The sequence below is a fragment of the Schistocerca cancellata genome, chromosome 3, assembly GCF_023864275.1.
Source record: "Schistocerca cancellata isolate TAMUIC-IGC-003103 chromosome 3, iqSchCanc2.1, whole genome shotgun sequence".
In the NCBI taxonomy this organism is placed as follows: Eukaryota; Metazoa; Arthropoda; class Insecta; order Orthoptera; family Acrididae; genus Schistocerca; species Schistocerca cancellata.
The window spans coordinates 34972663-34989253 of record NC_064628.1 but is presented as its reverse complement, the minus strand read 5'-3'; the positions used below and the strand labels follow the sequence as shown (position 1 = coordinate 34989253).

At 36.9% G+C, this 16591-nt stretch overlaps 1 protein-coding gene across 1 annotated transcript in view; it reads left to right on the top strand.

Annotated features, from left to right (window-relative positions):
- Positions 1–7341, top strand: part of LOC126176845 (beta-1,3-glucan-binding protein-like) — a 119498-nt gene extending 112157 nt beyond the window's left edge. Inside the window, exons 8-9 of the mRNA XM_049924033.1 lie at positions 3026–3127; positions 7154–7341. Of these exons, the coding sequence (XP_049779990.1) occupies positions 3026–3127; positions 7154–7255 (204 nt within the window). The 3' untranslated portion in view covers positions 7256–7341. The remainder of the gene's footprint in view (positions 1–3025; positions 3128–7153) is intronic.
- The last annotated feature ends 9250 nt before the right edge of the window (positions 7342–16591 follow it).

Below are 16591 nucleotides of genomic sequence, written 5' to 3'. Positions count from 1 at the left end.
TACCTGGCAAACTGAGAAGATAGCTGAGGACTGGAGAACTGCCTTAATTCACCCATTGCTTAAAAAAGGGATAGAACTGGTGTCAATAATTACTGAGGAATCTCTTTTCCCAGTCAAAAAAATTCTCTTGCAATGCTTACTTGATAAAGCCCAAGAACAGTTAGAACCTAAAATTGATAAATACCAAGCAGGCCTCAGACCAAACAGATCCTGTGCAGAACAAATTCTTAGTTTAAAACTAATACTTATAAACCAAAGGATTTCTGGTAACAATATTGTATGTACATTTGTGAATTTTAAAAAGGCTGGCAATTCAGTTTATCATGAATCTGTTTCCCAAATTTTAAAGGAACAAGAGCTAGATAATAAAACTGTAACACTGATTAAAGAAATATTAATTGACACCAGCTCTAAAGTGAAAATTGTGGGAGAAATTTCTGAACCATTTGATACAAAGGCTGGTATTACATGGGGAGATGGACTCTCCCAATTACTGTTTAACTGTGTTTTGGAAAAGGGAATTACAAACTAGTGAGAGCAAAAGTTGAGTCAAAATATAGATCACTAAATCAAGTTAGTTAGAAGTAATATTAGAGTAGAGTGCCTCACCTTTGCAAATGATCTGGAAATTTTAACTAGGGATATTATCACAGCTCAAAAACAAATTGAAATTCTCAAAGCAGTTGTGGAAAATGTAAGACTACAAATATCATTTGCAAAATGGAATATGTAACATGCAATGAACAAGTGCCACTTTTATGAAAAAATAAAAAGGATTTATCAGTTTAAATACTTGGGGCAAATCGTACAAGAAAACAGTCTGAGGAGAGCTGCAATTAAAGTTCACTGTCAAAAACTGGCAACTGTATTCAGATTAACACACAATATTTTATAATAAAAACTCACTTTCTAAATTCAGTAAAATTAGGCATTGCAGCACTGTAATCAAACCCGAGTGGCATTAAGGAGCAGAAACTCTAATTTTATATAGAAAGAGGGATGTTGAAGAAATTCAAGAGAGAGATTATTAGGAAAGTATTAGGCCCCAAACTTACTGATGGAGGAACTTAGTCTGAGAAGTAATAAGGAAATAGAAGAGTAGAGACATACATGGTGACATGAAAAAGACTTAAATTTAATGGGCACTTTGAAAGAAGACACCCACTATGTTGACAAAACACACAGAACTCTATAAAAGCAGAAGATTAAAACTGAGCCAATTCAATGGATTGCTGCAGTTAAGGAGGATTGTAAAGTAGCTGGTATAATTCAGGCAGACATTACAGTAGAAAACCATTCAGACAACAGAGATTTGATTGGAAGGTTGGTCAGAGGGAAATTGGAAAATAGACTGGAACACCATGCTCTGATGAGAGAGACTCCATTCTGAAAGGATGAAACAAATTTGAACAAAAAGGCAGGCCAACCATCAAAAGCAACATTGATTGTACCTTGTGTGGTCCTATTGGGCCCATATGTTGTTAGTAGTAGTAGTAGTAGTAGTAGTAGTAGTAGTAGTAGTAAGAATAATAAAAAAATTAAAACTCACCACCTACACACACAGTTATGGAAGCATGTCAGTGGTGCATTATGTCAGAAGGGCTGAAAAGAAAGTAAGAGAGCTGTAAGAAAATAACTAGAAAGATTCAGGAAATGGGGAAAGTTGGGGAAAAGTTGCCCTGAACTCTAGGTCAGGGGAGACTTATTGGAAGGGGAGAGGAGGAAAGACTTAGTCGTTGATAAATATTTCACAGTGCAAGTAGGATACAGTAATGGAAAATAGATTTTAAACGTGAGAGATATGAGTAGATCTCTGCCTCTAGCACTCCTCTTTAATAACTTCAGATTTCTTCCATTAATTATTAACTACCTTACACTAATGTTTCAGTAGAAACCAAACTACTCACTTTGCATGCCCATAATCTTTCCCATAATTACAATTTTGCAAGTCACCCCAATATAACTACTTTTACATACTGTCAACTACATATCTGAATCTGAATGTCATACAGTATAGCAGCTAATCTTGTTTCCATTGTAAACAAAAACAGAAAACATCAAATATCTGAAAGCTTGTGACAAGTCATAACCAAATCATAAAATGTCATAATTTACTGAAGTATAAAACAGATAATCATCAGAAAGCACTTAGCAAAAAGATTATAGTGCACTTAGTAACATAGATACTAAAATTACCCACAACACAACAAAATTAAAGTCCATATTGCAAAATGAGCAAAAAAAGATAATTTATTCGCTCATGAGCAAAAATTTGCATGCCTCCCTATGATGCATGATTATTAACAGTAATCAGGTGGTGTCCTTCATTTGTCACAAATTGTGGTACCTACACCACTTTTGTATTGTACTGCAAATCTTCTCTTTAAATTTGTTTTAACATTGAGACTTCATGACCTTTGAACACACACTGTCATAGTTCTGCTCCCTCAAATTTCTCGTAAAACAAATATCAGTTCAAAACTACAATATTTTCAATAGGCTTCTACATTTCATATAAATTAGCTACGTTATTAACATTCCTACAGTGATGATTCAAATAAATAGATGCAATTTCTGATCAGTCATCGAAATTTGTGTGTCAGAAGTACAGAATTTCTTATTAGAGTTACACTGTGTAGAAACTTACACTGTTTGCCTTTTTCACTACAATTTCTAAAATGATTACAAAATTCATTCAGGAACATCAGCCACCTTGTAAGCTGTAGTTGGCTACAAAAACTTCATCTTTATGAAACAGGTTCAGGTTTCAAAAACTTGGCTATTTCTTTTCATATAAACAGTTTGCAAGTGAGAGATCTAAAATGGTTTTCTGTTACTGTAGTTAAAAGTTCACCTGCTTTTAACACTTTTTCCACCTGCTTTTAACACTTTTTCCACCTGCTTTTAACACTTCACATAAATATTAGTTTTTGAAAGCATAAAAACAGAATTGTAATTCACTATATTCAAAGAACATATAAAAGTTTGTGTTCTGCTGTATGAAACCTTTTTGTTTTTGTTACAGTTCTACATTAGTTTGGGTGTTGGAGTAGGTGGATATCAAGAATTTCCTGATGGGTGTATGTCACGTCAAAATCCAAAACCCTGGAAAAATAGGGAAACAAAGGTAAAATATCATTTTGATTATATTTGATACCTAAATTTGTAATGTTACAGCTGCTGCATTCCTGAATACCTTGAGAACACAACAATGAAATATTTGCTTATTTTAATCTCGTACAGATGTCATCTTGCATGTCCTTACGAAGTTGAATGTGTAACCTAGATAAAATCAAAATTCTTGATTATATGGCTAAATGCTGAATAGGAAAAGCTACTTTTATTAGTAAAAAGGTACAGATGATCTCCCAACTCCAATTTTGATTTCATTCTCAAAGAATGCATGTACAGAATTGTAGCATGTCTCCCACAGAACCTGTTGTGGCCTTACTTGTTTCATGTTAAGTATGTTCTTGACACATTGTTGAATTGGGTGTACTGCTGGTGGTCTGCGTTCAACAAACAATATTTTGACATCATACCTCAGCGTCTTCATCGGGTGCTTCCTGTGACTGGTTGTTGTTGTTGTCTTCAGTCCTGAGACTGGTTTGATGCAGCTCTCCATGCTACTCATCCTGTGCAAGCTTCATCATCTCCCAGTACCTACTGCAGCCTACATCCTTCTGAATCTGCTTAGTGTATTCATCTCTTGGTCTCCCTACACGATTTTTACCCTCTACGCTGCCTCCAATACTAAATTGGTGATCCTTGATGCCTCAGAACATGTCCTACCAACCGATCCCTTCTTCTAGTCAAGTTGTGCCACAAGCTCCTCTTCTCCCCAATTCTATTCAATACCTCCTCATTAGTTATGTGATCTACCCATCTAATCTTCAGCATTCTTCTGTAGCACCACATTTCAAAAGCTTTTATTCTCTTCTTGTCTAAACTATTTATCATCCACGTTTCACTTCCATACATGGCTACACTCCATACAAATACTCTCAGAAAAGACTTCATGCAACTTAAATCTATACTCGATGTTAACAAATTTCTCTTCTTCAGAAATGCTTTCTTTCCCATTGCCAGTCTACATTTTATATCCTCTCTACTTCGACCATCATTAGTTATTTTGCTCCCCAAATAGCAAAACTCTTTTACTACTTTAAGTGTCTCATTTCCCAATCTAATTCCCTCAGCATCAGCCGACTTAATTCGACTACCTTGCATTATCCTAGTTTTGCTTTTGTTGATGTTCATGTTATGTCCCCGTTTCAAGACACTGTCCATTCCATTAAACTGCTCTTCTAAGTCCCTTGCTGTCTCTGAGAGAATTACAATGTCATCGGCAAACCTCAAAGTTTTTATTTCTTCTCCATGGATTTTAATACCTACTCCGGACTTTTCCTTTGTTTCCTTTACTGCTGTGACTGGTACGATGTCAAAATATTGTGTTAGATAAGCAAACAACTGGCAGTACACGCGATTCAACGAGATGTCACAAAATTGCTGGGAAAGACTAAGAAAGTATGTTCTTGTCTATTAATGTATCATGAATTTCCTTCCTCATACAATGTGGAGTCAGTGCACATAATTTCAACTTGTGTGTGGGAGAAAGTAAATTCTTTTAGCTAAAACAGCTCTGATTTATTTCAAAACTCCATTTGTTGAGATGGGCCAAAATTTTTATGCAAGATCTAGTAATTAACTTCTTCCTTACACCTGTGATTTACAGTGTGTAGATCTAAATTTAAATACATAAATCTGAATGAAGAAAGAAAAGAACAGAATGGTATGATGATGTATTATACATCCTGGCAACAAACAGACCTGAACTTGTCAAATTAGTTAACTTATAGGAAGGAGTCGGTGAAGATAAGGCTGTGATAGCATTTATGACAATGGTCTGACAGTGTTAAGAAAGGTAGGAAGATACTTTTGCTTAGCAAGAATGACAGGACACAAATTTCAGAGTACCTGAGCAGTCAGCATCAAATATTTGGTGATAAGAATGCAGATGGGGAAAACAAATTGAAGAAACTCAAAGGAATTGTGCAATATGTCCTAGGCAAGTATGTTCAAAGTAAGGTCTTAAGGGATGGGAAAGAACCACCATGGTTTAACAGCAGTGTTAGAAAAGTGCTATGTAAACAAAGAGAACTTCTTTGCTCCGAGACGAATATAAACCTGGCTGACAAACAAAAGCTGAATGAAGCAAAAATGAGTGTAAGGAGAGCAATGAAAGAAGCATTCAATGACTTTGTAAGGAAAACTTTAACTGATCTGTGTAAAAACCCCCAAGAGATTTTTGTCATATGTAAAAATCGGTAAGTGGGTCAAAATCATCTAGTCAGTCACTCAGTGACCATAATGGCACCGAAACAGAAGATAACAGAGAAAAGGCTGAAATACTGAATTTGGTCTTGTGAATTTGTTTCACTGTGCAAGACTGTAACATGGTCCCTCCTTTCAATCATCATATGAATGCTGGAATGGCAGATATTGGGAACTGATCCCACAACAGAAAAACTAAAATTGCTAACTAGAGGAAAGGCATCAGTACCAGATGAGATATCTATAAAATTCTACAAAGATTATATGAAAGAACTTGGGTCCCCTTCTGGCAGTAACTTACTGTAGATTTCTTGAGCAAGAAAGGGTATACAGCGACTGGAAGAAATCTCAGATCATTCCCATTTTTAAGAAAGGCCGTAGTACAGATGCACACAATATAGATGTATATTGTCAGTGTGTTATACAATTGTGGAACGTGTTTTATGCTCAAGAATTGACCTTCTTGGAGAAGGAAAATCTACTTTATAAAAATCAACGTGGGTTCCAGACAGATCCTCGGTTTGCTCTGTTGCTCCACGAGATCCACAGCACTGTAGACAACGGCACTCAGGTTGATGCCGTTTTCCTCGACTTCAGGAAGGCATTCGACACCAACCTGCACTGCTGTTTAGTGAAGAAAATGACCTTATTAAGTATCAGAGCAGAGGTGCAACTGGGTGCAAGCCTTGCTTACGGACAGAGCTCGACGTGTAGCTCTTAATGGAACAAAATCAGCAGGTGCAAGGTAATTTCTGGAGTACACCAAGGAAGTGTGATAGCACTGTTACTGTTTACAGTGTATATAAATGATCTAGTAGGAAGTGTTGGATGCTATCTAAGGCTGTTTGCAGATAATGCAGTTGTATGTAACAAAGTAGCAAAGCCAGAAGATAATGATTTGCAGAATGACCTCCAGAGAACTGATCAATGATGCAGGCTCTGGCAGTTGGCCCTGAATGTAAATAAATGTAATACATTGTGCATACATAGGAAAAGAAACCAATTAGTGTATAACACCACCATTGATGACAAACCTCTGGAATCAGTATCTGCTGTAAAGTATCTAGGAGTAGCTATCCAGTGACCTTAAGTGGCATGACTGCATAAAGCAAATAGTAGGAAAAGCAGATGCCATATTCAGACTCATAAACAGCATTTTCAGAGAATGTAACTTGTCCACGAAGGAAGTGGCAAGGTGTTTTTTCGAGTGATTCTTGAGTTTTCATCTATCTGGGATCCCTATGAAATAGGACTGATGAGAGATAGAGAAGATCCAACAAAGAGAAGCACATTTAGTCACAGAATCATTTAGTTGGCATGAGAGTGTTATGGAGATGCTCAACAAACTCCATTGGCAGGCATTACAAGATAGATGTTGCGCATCATGGAGAAATTTGCTACTGAAATTTCGAAAGGGCAATTCCCAGGAACAGTCAGATGACATGTTACTTCCCCCCCACATACATTTTATGTAATGACCTTGAGGAGAAAATTTGAGAAACTAGAGCCAGTACAGAGGCTTACCGGCAATCATTCTTCCCATGTGCTGTTCACGAGTGGAATAGGTTTGGAGGGCTCAATGGTACAAAAAGTACCCTCCACAACACACCATTAGGTGGGTTGTGTTTGCAGGTACAGCCATCTGGGTATAAGGTCACATCTGGAGTGTAATACACATTAATTGCAAAGTTATGAATTCTATAAACTGTGACTGATAGCAAACTGCCTTTCTGGGGACAATACTCAGTGACGGATTTATAGCAATATCATTGTTCTGCTTAAAACTTAAGATTGATGGAAAATTTCTTTTCTTTTTCAGTCCATGCTCTTCTTCTACAGAGCCTTAGACAAATGGTATCCAACATGGGATGCACAGAAGTCTTCACTGGAAGTGGATTATGTGAAAGTATGGGCATTGTAGTTTCAGCACCATGTTTTAAAAAGATTAATGAAGTTATTTATATTCAAAAAAAATTTTGTAATAAAGCAGCCATTTTTCAAATTTTATACAGAGTTTTCAATAAATCTACCATATTGTTGGAAATGAATTTAGGTTTTCCAATTAAAACATTAGCCTGTATACTTTCCTGACATTTGGCCGTGGTAGTCATGCTGAAACCTAGTAAAGTGGAGTTAATCCACCTGTTACTATTCTACTCCACCAAGCGAGGTGGCGCAGTGGTTAGACACTGGACTCGCATTCGGGAGGACGACTGTTCAATCCCGCGTCCAGCCATCCTGATTTAGGTTTTCCGTGATTTCCCTAAATCACTCCAGGCAAATGCCGGGATGGTTCCTCTGAAAGGGCACGGCCGACTTCCTTCCCCATCCTTCCCTAATTCGATGAGACCGATGACCACGCTGTCTGGTCTCCTTTCCCAAACAACCAACCAACTATTCTACTCCTCATAAAAAGCTATTTTTGTCTGAATATGTTCACACCTGCTAGTGAGTATGGTGTGTACCTAAAAATACCAAAATATAGTTAATACAATATTTCACATAATTTTATTACCATTGTGATACTGTAGTCTTAATTAATGAATTAAGCCCATAATCATTAATGTGCATGAATTAGCAAAATTGAAATGTGGAAATTTTACATAGAAGCCTGTAATCTATTGCATGGATGTACAGTATACTAATCAGATAGCCCTTCGAACTCCTTTACTTCTCTAATCAGCTGCCTTTATAATTAAAGTAAATTATTGCTGACTCTTAAGTCATCTACACTAGTAAATTTGCATCATGTAGTTTCATGAAACATGTATTACCAAACTCAAAAATTCAGTACACCAATCTATAAATACTCCCCCCCCCCCCAAAAAAAAAAAGAGAATTGTATGCACACAGTAAGCTTATGGTCAACATCTGAGTGTGTAGTAAATATCTTGTCCAAAAAGTATATGAATCTGTGGGTAATACTCACACGAGTCAAGTGTATCTAAGTAGTATAGGTTTAGCATTCTGCACAATACAACCATGCAGTGATTCATGTGATTTTTTTGACATGTAGATGTGAATAAACTACAGTGGTCTACGTTTTGGTGAACTGTTTTTTGAACAAATCAACATGCTCACTGTCTTTTATTATTTAACTCTTGATATACATTGTAGAGCAGTGTTAAACTTAGTAATGACAACAGCAAAGAATTTGTTATGAACTACCATTAAATGTGATTCTTGGATTTAACATCAAAATATAATAGTACGTACTTGGTTGGTTAATGACTTTGTATTTTTTATAAAAATTAATGGGAGACACTTCAAAGGAGTAATTTTCACATATTGGTCACAGCCGGACAATGTGCTGTAGGAAAATAAATGTTCCTATTACTGAATCTGAAAACACATGGTGTTGCTTTCTTCTTCTTTCGTTTTACCCTCTTTGGGGTACGCTGGATCAATCATTTCTTTGTGCATTGTTCCTTTCTTAGGGCCCAGTATTTCTTCATTCTTTCTGATCTTCTTCTCCTCTCTTCTTCCGAGATGAAGGATTTGGACTTTTGTGTGGATTTGTCTTGGAACCTTATGTTTTCATCTTTAGTAATTAATTTAGCAGTTCGATCAATAAGTGAACTTTCTGAAATATTTAATTCCACTAGGTCTTTCTCAGTTTCTTTAAACCAGTTGGGCTTCGTTTTTCGGTTACGGAAGAAGTCAAAGATTTGTTTACCATATTTACTCGAATCTAAGCCGCACTTTTTTTCCGGTTTTTGTAATCCAAAAAACCGCCTGCGGCTTAGAATCGAGTGCAAAGCAAGCGGAAGTTCTGAAAAATGTTGGTAGGTGCCGCCACAACTAACTTCTGCCGTCGAATATATGTAGCGTTACACAAGCATGTTTTGTGGGCACAAGGATAAATACTGGTGCCAAAACCTTTTTTTTTTTTTCTCCGCCCCGAGCTTCGACCACTGCATTTTCATACATTGTCCAACGAAGTAAATACAAATTCCGTATTGTTCATCTTCGAATGTAGCAGAATTTCAATGTACTACGAAAATCCGACTGGCAAGACTGTTAGGGATGTTTGTCAATTTTTTTTTCCTACCTGTGAGAAGAGATGGTTGCTAATAGGAACCTGATGAAATGTGGATCACATGCAGTATTCTCTTCACCATAAGAATAATACGAAAATAAACATTTTGCCATGTATTCTTTCGTGTTTGCTGCTATCTCATTTAAATCCTGTCTGCCTAATAAACTACGAAACTAGAGTGAAACAACAGCAAACACGGAAGAATATACGTATCGTGTCATGTTTATAATCGTATTATTCTTATGCCTAATAGTGATATATTCAGAAATGAAGCACGGCAACTGACTGGATTTTAAATGTAAGATGACTAATTTCTTTGCAGAATTTGATGTACTAAAGAAGCGGCCGCAAATATTTTCAAACGGAGAAAAATTTGCGCCTAACTCTCGTTCAGAACATGTTCTATCATACACAGTCTATTATTTGGTTCTTGTTGATCATTATCAAAGAAAGCAGCAGTGTAAGTAACAACAAACTGTAGTCTCTTGGCATTGTTTCGCTAATGAGACGATTCCTCTTTTTTTTTAAAAGCGGCGGTAGCGCGCACAAAAGCGTAGCGCGCACAAAAGCAAGTCATGCCGCGAGCGGCGACAGGCCGTAAACACTAGAGATGGGCAAAACTGTTCTTTTCAGAGATTGGATCAGAACTGTTCACTCCCTGAAATGAATTAGCTCTTTTTCATGACTCACCACTCATTTACAATATAAAATAAATGGAAGGCACATTGCCCTTTAAACTTGGTTTATTCCAGTACTATACCTGTATTTTGATCTTATTTGATCCTATTTTGAAGTAACACAGATAATGAGTAAGAATTTTGTATTGTTTATTGAAATTTCCACGATATGACAAAGTTTTTGATTATTGATTTATTTTGCACTATCGTGGTTTTTTGGGTGATCGGAAAATGTTGTAACTTGAGATTTACATTAACAATATATTTGGCTATAATGTATTAAAATTTCATTAACCTCATACAAATACATCGCAAGCCATATATTTTTAAAGTGAACGTTTCCTTTCGAAGACGCCTAAAATCGCAAAATCCGTACCAGAATAAGAAAAAAAAATATAAATTTGACTGTAAAACGAAAGTGCTGCATATAGCCTTACGCAGAATAAAACAAGGAAAATATTGGTGTATCACATTTTGCGATACGTTTATCGGTTCGCTCGTAATTAAAGCGTAAATTCGAGTGTCTATAATAAAAATCCTATAGTAAGAGGAGTCATCAGGAACCTAATCTAATCAGTTTAAACAAATAAAAATAAAATAAAAACAATTGATGTATACATAACATAATAATGTAATATACATAGCGGCATTACTACGAAGAACAATATCCAGTGGGGATGAACTCCGATGCAGAGGCGCTGAGTCGAGCAGGTCGAGCCGCGAGCTGTATTACTGCGTGAGCTGAGACCGCAGAGACCGCAGAGACCACAGTGACACCTGAGTCGCTTTGCTCGACGCTCTGGCTAGAGTCGAGACGGTGGGGCGAGCGTTGAGCGGGCGAGTTCCGAGGGAGGGGGTAGCGGTGAACTTACCCGCTCCGAGACAAATAGTTCGTTCCCTTGCGAGCGGGTTTTTGCAAGTAGTTCCTATGTTATCCGCTAGGTGGCTCTCTGTCCTGTTGCTCGCATCAACTGCCCAGAGGGCAGGACGTGCGACAGAGTGCGATGCGAAGTTACGCTGCGCCAGACACTGCGCGGCAGACGACGCACAGAGACGCCACGGCAATGTGAAACACAAAATCCAATGGGGCACTGCACAATGCAGGCAGCCAAGGTAGAAGCAGGGCAGAGGCCGGCGCTGGCTGTGTTGTGTGGCGTGCACTGTGCTGTGACCAGCAGAGGCGCTGCTGATATGCTCCGTCTCTTTCTCTCTCTCTCTCTCTCTCTCTCTCTCTCTCTCTCTCTCTCTCTCTCTCTCTCTCTCTCTCTCTCTCTCTCTCTGCTGTGGGAAACGTTTGGAGCTACCGTTCTTTTTTTCTGAATCACTGATTGTTCACTTCCTTTGAAAGATTGAACTCTATGAATTAGTTCAAGAGCGGATCCCCCATCTCTAGTAAACACGCACTATCAGAATGCGACAAACAATGCATGACACAGTACAGTAATGCATTTTTAGCTTAGAGTGACGTAAACACCTATAACAAAGGAAACGGCACTTATCAGATCAAAGCAAAATAAGCAATCGATTCAAACCAGACTAAGCACGTGAAAAAGGAAGGGTACCCGTATAAATACGGACGGAGCGCCTGACGCATGGCAATGGCTACCTGGTAAAGCTTAACTGCTAAGCTTACGACTCGAACCAAACTACTGTAGCTGTATCGTCATTCATTCGACCTAAATTGTGTCTCATATTACAATGGACCAACTTTGTTTCGATTTGGAGGTGCGGCCTAAAACTTTTCTCTCCCCTTGAATTTAGAGTCTCAAATTTCAGGTGTGGCTTAGATTCGGGAAATATTTTTTTCCTTTATTTCGAGTCTCATTTTTCAGGTGCGGCTTAGATTCAAGTAAATACGGTAGTTAATCTGTTGGAATTCATTCTGAGAAGATGACCATAAAAATTTATTCTCCTTTTTCGCATAGAATCTGAAAGTTTTTCAATTTTCTTGTAGAGAGTTTCATTTTTGATGTATATAATCTTATTGTCTTGAAATTTTGGCCCAATGATTTTTCTTAAAATTTTTCTTTCCTTTACCTCAAGTTTCTCCATTTGGCCTTTGAAATTCATGTTAAGTGTTTCTGCTGCATACAGTGCTTCTGGCTTAATCACTGTCTTGTAATGTTTAATTTTGGACCCCCATGAAAGGGATTTTTTGTTGTATGTATTTTTTGTTAGTTGGAACGCCAATTCAAGTTTATTTTTTCTGGATTCCATTGCTTTGCTTTCCCCAGCATTCCAAGTAATCCATTCTCAGAGATATTTGAATTCTTTTACTGTTTCAATCTTCTGTTCTTGAACTTTGAGGTATTTACATGAGTGCTTGATGTTTGTCAATATCTTAGTTTTTTCAGAGGAGATGTGAAGACCAATTTTAGCTGCTTGTTTCTTTAGTTCAAGGATTTGCTCCCGTGCTTCTTCCATTGTTTCAGCAAACAGGGCCATATCATCTGCAAAAGCAATGCAATTTACTTTAAGGTTCTTCTTTTTGCAACCCAGTCTTATACCACTCTTAATATTTGTGTTCCATTCCTTGACTACTTTCTCAAGCGCACAATTGAACAGCAACGGTGAGAGCCCATCGCCCTGTCGCACTCCCGTTTTTATTTCAAAGGGTTCTGATAGTTTGCCCATAAATTATTGCTTTCATTATTGTTCAATGTAGTTAAAATACCCAAACAGTTCTTTAGGTTTGAGACTGAACATATGGTGCTATTGGGGAAACAATCTACAACCAAGGAAGTCTGCTTACAATTTCATGCACATTAAGTACTGAATTTAAAACCATATTTTGATAAAGAAAACTGTTTTCAGTGAATGAAAAATATTCATTTTTCCCTGAAGAGAGTTTTGTAAATTTTCTGTCTCTTAGCAGTAACAGAGTATGTTTGAAGAGGAAAAAAAAAAGTAGTGATGAAATACGGAAATAGCTACTTCCCAGTTTGTTTAGTTTGTCCTGATATCAGCATCGTATTCTGCAAGGTGTTAAAGAAAACCACATAAGTATAATAACAAGGTGTTGAAGAAAACCACATAAGTATAATAAGAAATTATATTACCAAACACATTTTATAGATTATAGCATGGGGAAGAAAGCTCAGAAAAATGTAACAATTTACATCTGTCTTGGAGATATTTCCGCAGAATGTTCATGATAACTTAAAATTAGGCCAATTACATTATCTACCAGTGGTACTAACAATCTTCAATTTACCTTTGAAATGGTGAGGAGAAACGTCTTGACCTTAAAATGAAACACTATCTTTAAGATGAAATTACACTTATTTTTCAATAGTCTACCTTGAGGTATGTTGGCAAATACGTTTCCAGTGAATACATTTTATTCCAGGATTGAGATCCAAGGTGGTCTGCAGAATACAAATTTATGGCTTGCCGTAACCTATTAATTGGCTGAAAAAAATTCCCAGAAAAAATTTTTGAAGGAAAATAGATGGCCTGAATGGTTAATTAGTTAAGGCTGTGTAATGGGAAGCATTTTATGAACCTTCAACATCGCAGCGCGTCAGCAATCGTTGGTTAATATATTAAAAAACTAAAAACCCGCCTCGATTGCGAAAAAAGCACCTAGTGTCAAGTGTTAACTCAGGTTTCGGTGTAGATAATTTTTTGGACCTCACTTTAACTGTGGTTGACAACCGCATTGAATTTAATATTTTTTGGAAAAATACGTTTCCCGACAATATTATACCTGCAGACTCGGCCCATCCGTACGCCCATAAGATGGCCTTTTTTCATTCTAATATTCATAGAGTTACAGCTATCCCTCTTGCAGCAGATGCAGTAGAAACTGAACTGCTCACACTTGAGAATATTGCTATAAATAATGGCTATAGGCCTCAGTTGGTAAGACAGATGTATAACAAGAAAATAAATAAAAATATTACGTCTTCCACCCTAGGGGATGCATTAGATGACAAACAAGTGGTAATGATATCTATCCCTTACATAGGCAATATAAGTTTCAAATTGGGGCATTTACTCAGAGCCCATAATTTGAGTTGCCTATTCTACTAATAATAGTTTACATAGGAATTTAATTCACTCCTTGCAGAGTAAGTGTGATAAAATTTCCCAGTCACGAGTATATAAAATTACATGCGGGGATTGTCCAAAATTTTACATCGGGCAAACGGGATGAGCTCTGGGTCTCAGGTATAAAGAGCATATTCCTACTAGAAGCAGTGACGGTACTAAGGACTCTACTTATGAGGAACACCTTGTGCAAATGGCTCATGCGCCGAGCCCTCCAGTTAATATCGAGTTACTTCATGTCGAGGTTAAGGGCTGGATATTTTGGAAGAAATGCAGATCTTTAAGCATCTGCAACATGCTAAAGACAATATCCTTAACGACCAACTCCTACTAAGAAATAGAAAATTTTTTGAAGGTTTCGCGTCTTTACCTTGTTCTTCATACTTGTAAATCTGATGATCTGGGGATTATCACATGTGTGCGCTGATTGGCGAGCAAAGTTGGTCAAGCTGTTCATCTTCTTTCTTTTTATCCTCATTTTCCTTTTACGATGAAAGTGATTTTAGCGCGTTGAACACCTCATGTTTTATCGCTATATCTTTATTACCACGATGTCTTTAGATTACGTCCCCTCAACCCCCACCCCCACAGGCTAACTACTGGCTTTAGGTATAGTTTCTAAGAGTTCCTCCTGTTGTCATAGGTAGCTTCATATACGTGTTTCTTTACAAGCATAAGCAACCGCGTGTGGTTATTTTTAGGTTTAATCTCCTATTTAGCTCATCTCTTCTTCTGTCCATTCCATTTTTTGAATTACGTTGATCCACGGTTGGGAATATATGGGCTATTTAGTCTCGACCCATGTATAAACTTTCTTGTATTTGTATGCGCATGCGCATTCAAGTAACTTCCCTTGTCTTGCGCATGTGCATAGGTAGCGGGTCAGGCTTTTAAGTGAGCAATCATTTGTAGCTGCAGTTTATGGCGGGTCATGGCCCATGGAACATAGGCCGGTGTGAGGTGGAGCATACGCCATTAAGTTAAGTAGTGGTTTTGACTTTGTACATATGTACTGTTTGTGTTTTCCTTTCCTTTTTCATTTATAAATGTATAGCTATGGTGTTCTTCTAATCATTGACAAAGGTCTTCTTAGGCACTTGTGGGTTTTATTGTTCTTCTGAAGAAGGTGCAGTTATCTACGCCGAAACCTGAGTTAACACTTAACACTAGGTGCTTTTTTCACAAAAGAGGTGGGTATTTAGTTTTTTAATAATGAAGCATTTTATGTTGGGACCAATATGTTCATGCCATTTTGGAAGTTTGCTAAGGCTGATAAATTTTTGTGTCGTCTAGCTTGATGCTTTAGTAAAATATTTTTAATCAGTATAAAGTGAAAGGACTGCTGTGTCAGCTGTGTGAATGTAAATAAGCAACAGAAAATCCAGCACGGAATAATGAGAATATTACGAAAAGGATATATAACTACTCACCATAAAGAGATATTAAGTTGCAGATGGGTACAACACCACCTTCTAAAGCAGAAAATGATTGCTGTGTTTTCACAAAACTGATCTTATTCAGGAGTATGGCAAAATTCATTGCAGTTTGAAGCATTACCAACCTGATTTTTATAGGTATAGCCTGAACCCATGGTTTACATAAAATGGATTTTCTCTATTTCATTCCTTGGAATAGACCTTTTTAGGTCTAAATGAACAATTTTGGCCTGTTTTGGAGTTTTAACCAAAAAAATCAATGAACACTTATAAATATAAAAATTTTATTATATCTTGATTTTATTCATATTTGTCAATATTTATTCAATGACTGTATTACTTCCATAAAATAAAGAACAATCACCTTTAATCACAACTGTGATTTTGTTTCAGTACAGGATGCATTTTGAGCCTGGAACTCAACTTAAAATGTCTGTCAGTTTTTCACATATTTAAGTAAATTCAAATCCTGGTAATATTACAGTAGCATGTTAGAAAGTGGTACATTGTGAAGTTCACAAAACTAAGACCAACCAAAAAATAACTTACTGTTTCCAGTGGTGCATACATGGTTTTGAAGCACAGTAGTAGTAAACATGCTTATGTACATATATTCACTTTTCACTCGGTCATTTTAGCAAATACAAATCAAAATAAGTCAAATTCAAAATCCAAAAGAGAACTGCCTTCAGTCATACTTTACTAAATTTTGGCACAGTTATTATAGTTTTCAGAAAATAAACTATTAACTTTTCCTTATATTTAAACTCCAAAAAATCTATAAGTATTCATACATTGTGACCCTGTTAAAAGCCTGAGTAACTACCTATGGAGTATAAGTAGATACTATAATACTGAATAATACACCCATTTTAAAAACACTGATTTATTGTACTTGACAGCACAATGTGTACAGCACAAAGACAAAAAAAAGAAGGGTGCCAAGACATGGATCTCTGCTTGACACTCCAAAGAACATGGCAAAGAGAAATCAAACCTTTGTAGTTGGTGACGGTTGATGTTTAACTACTTCTGTGAACGTCGCCACATAG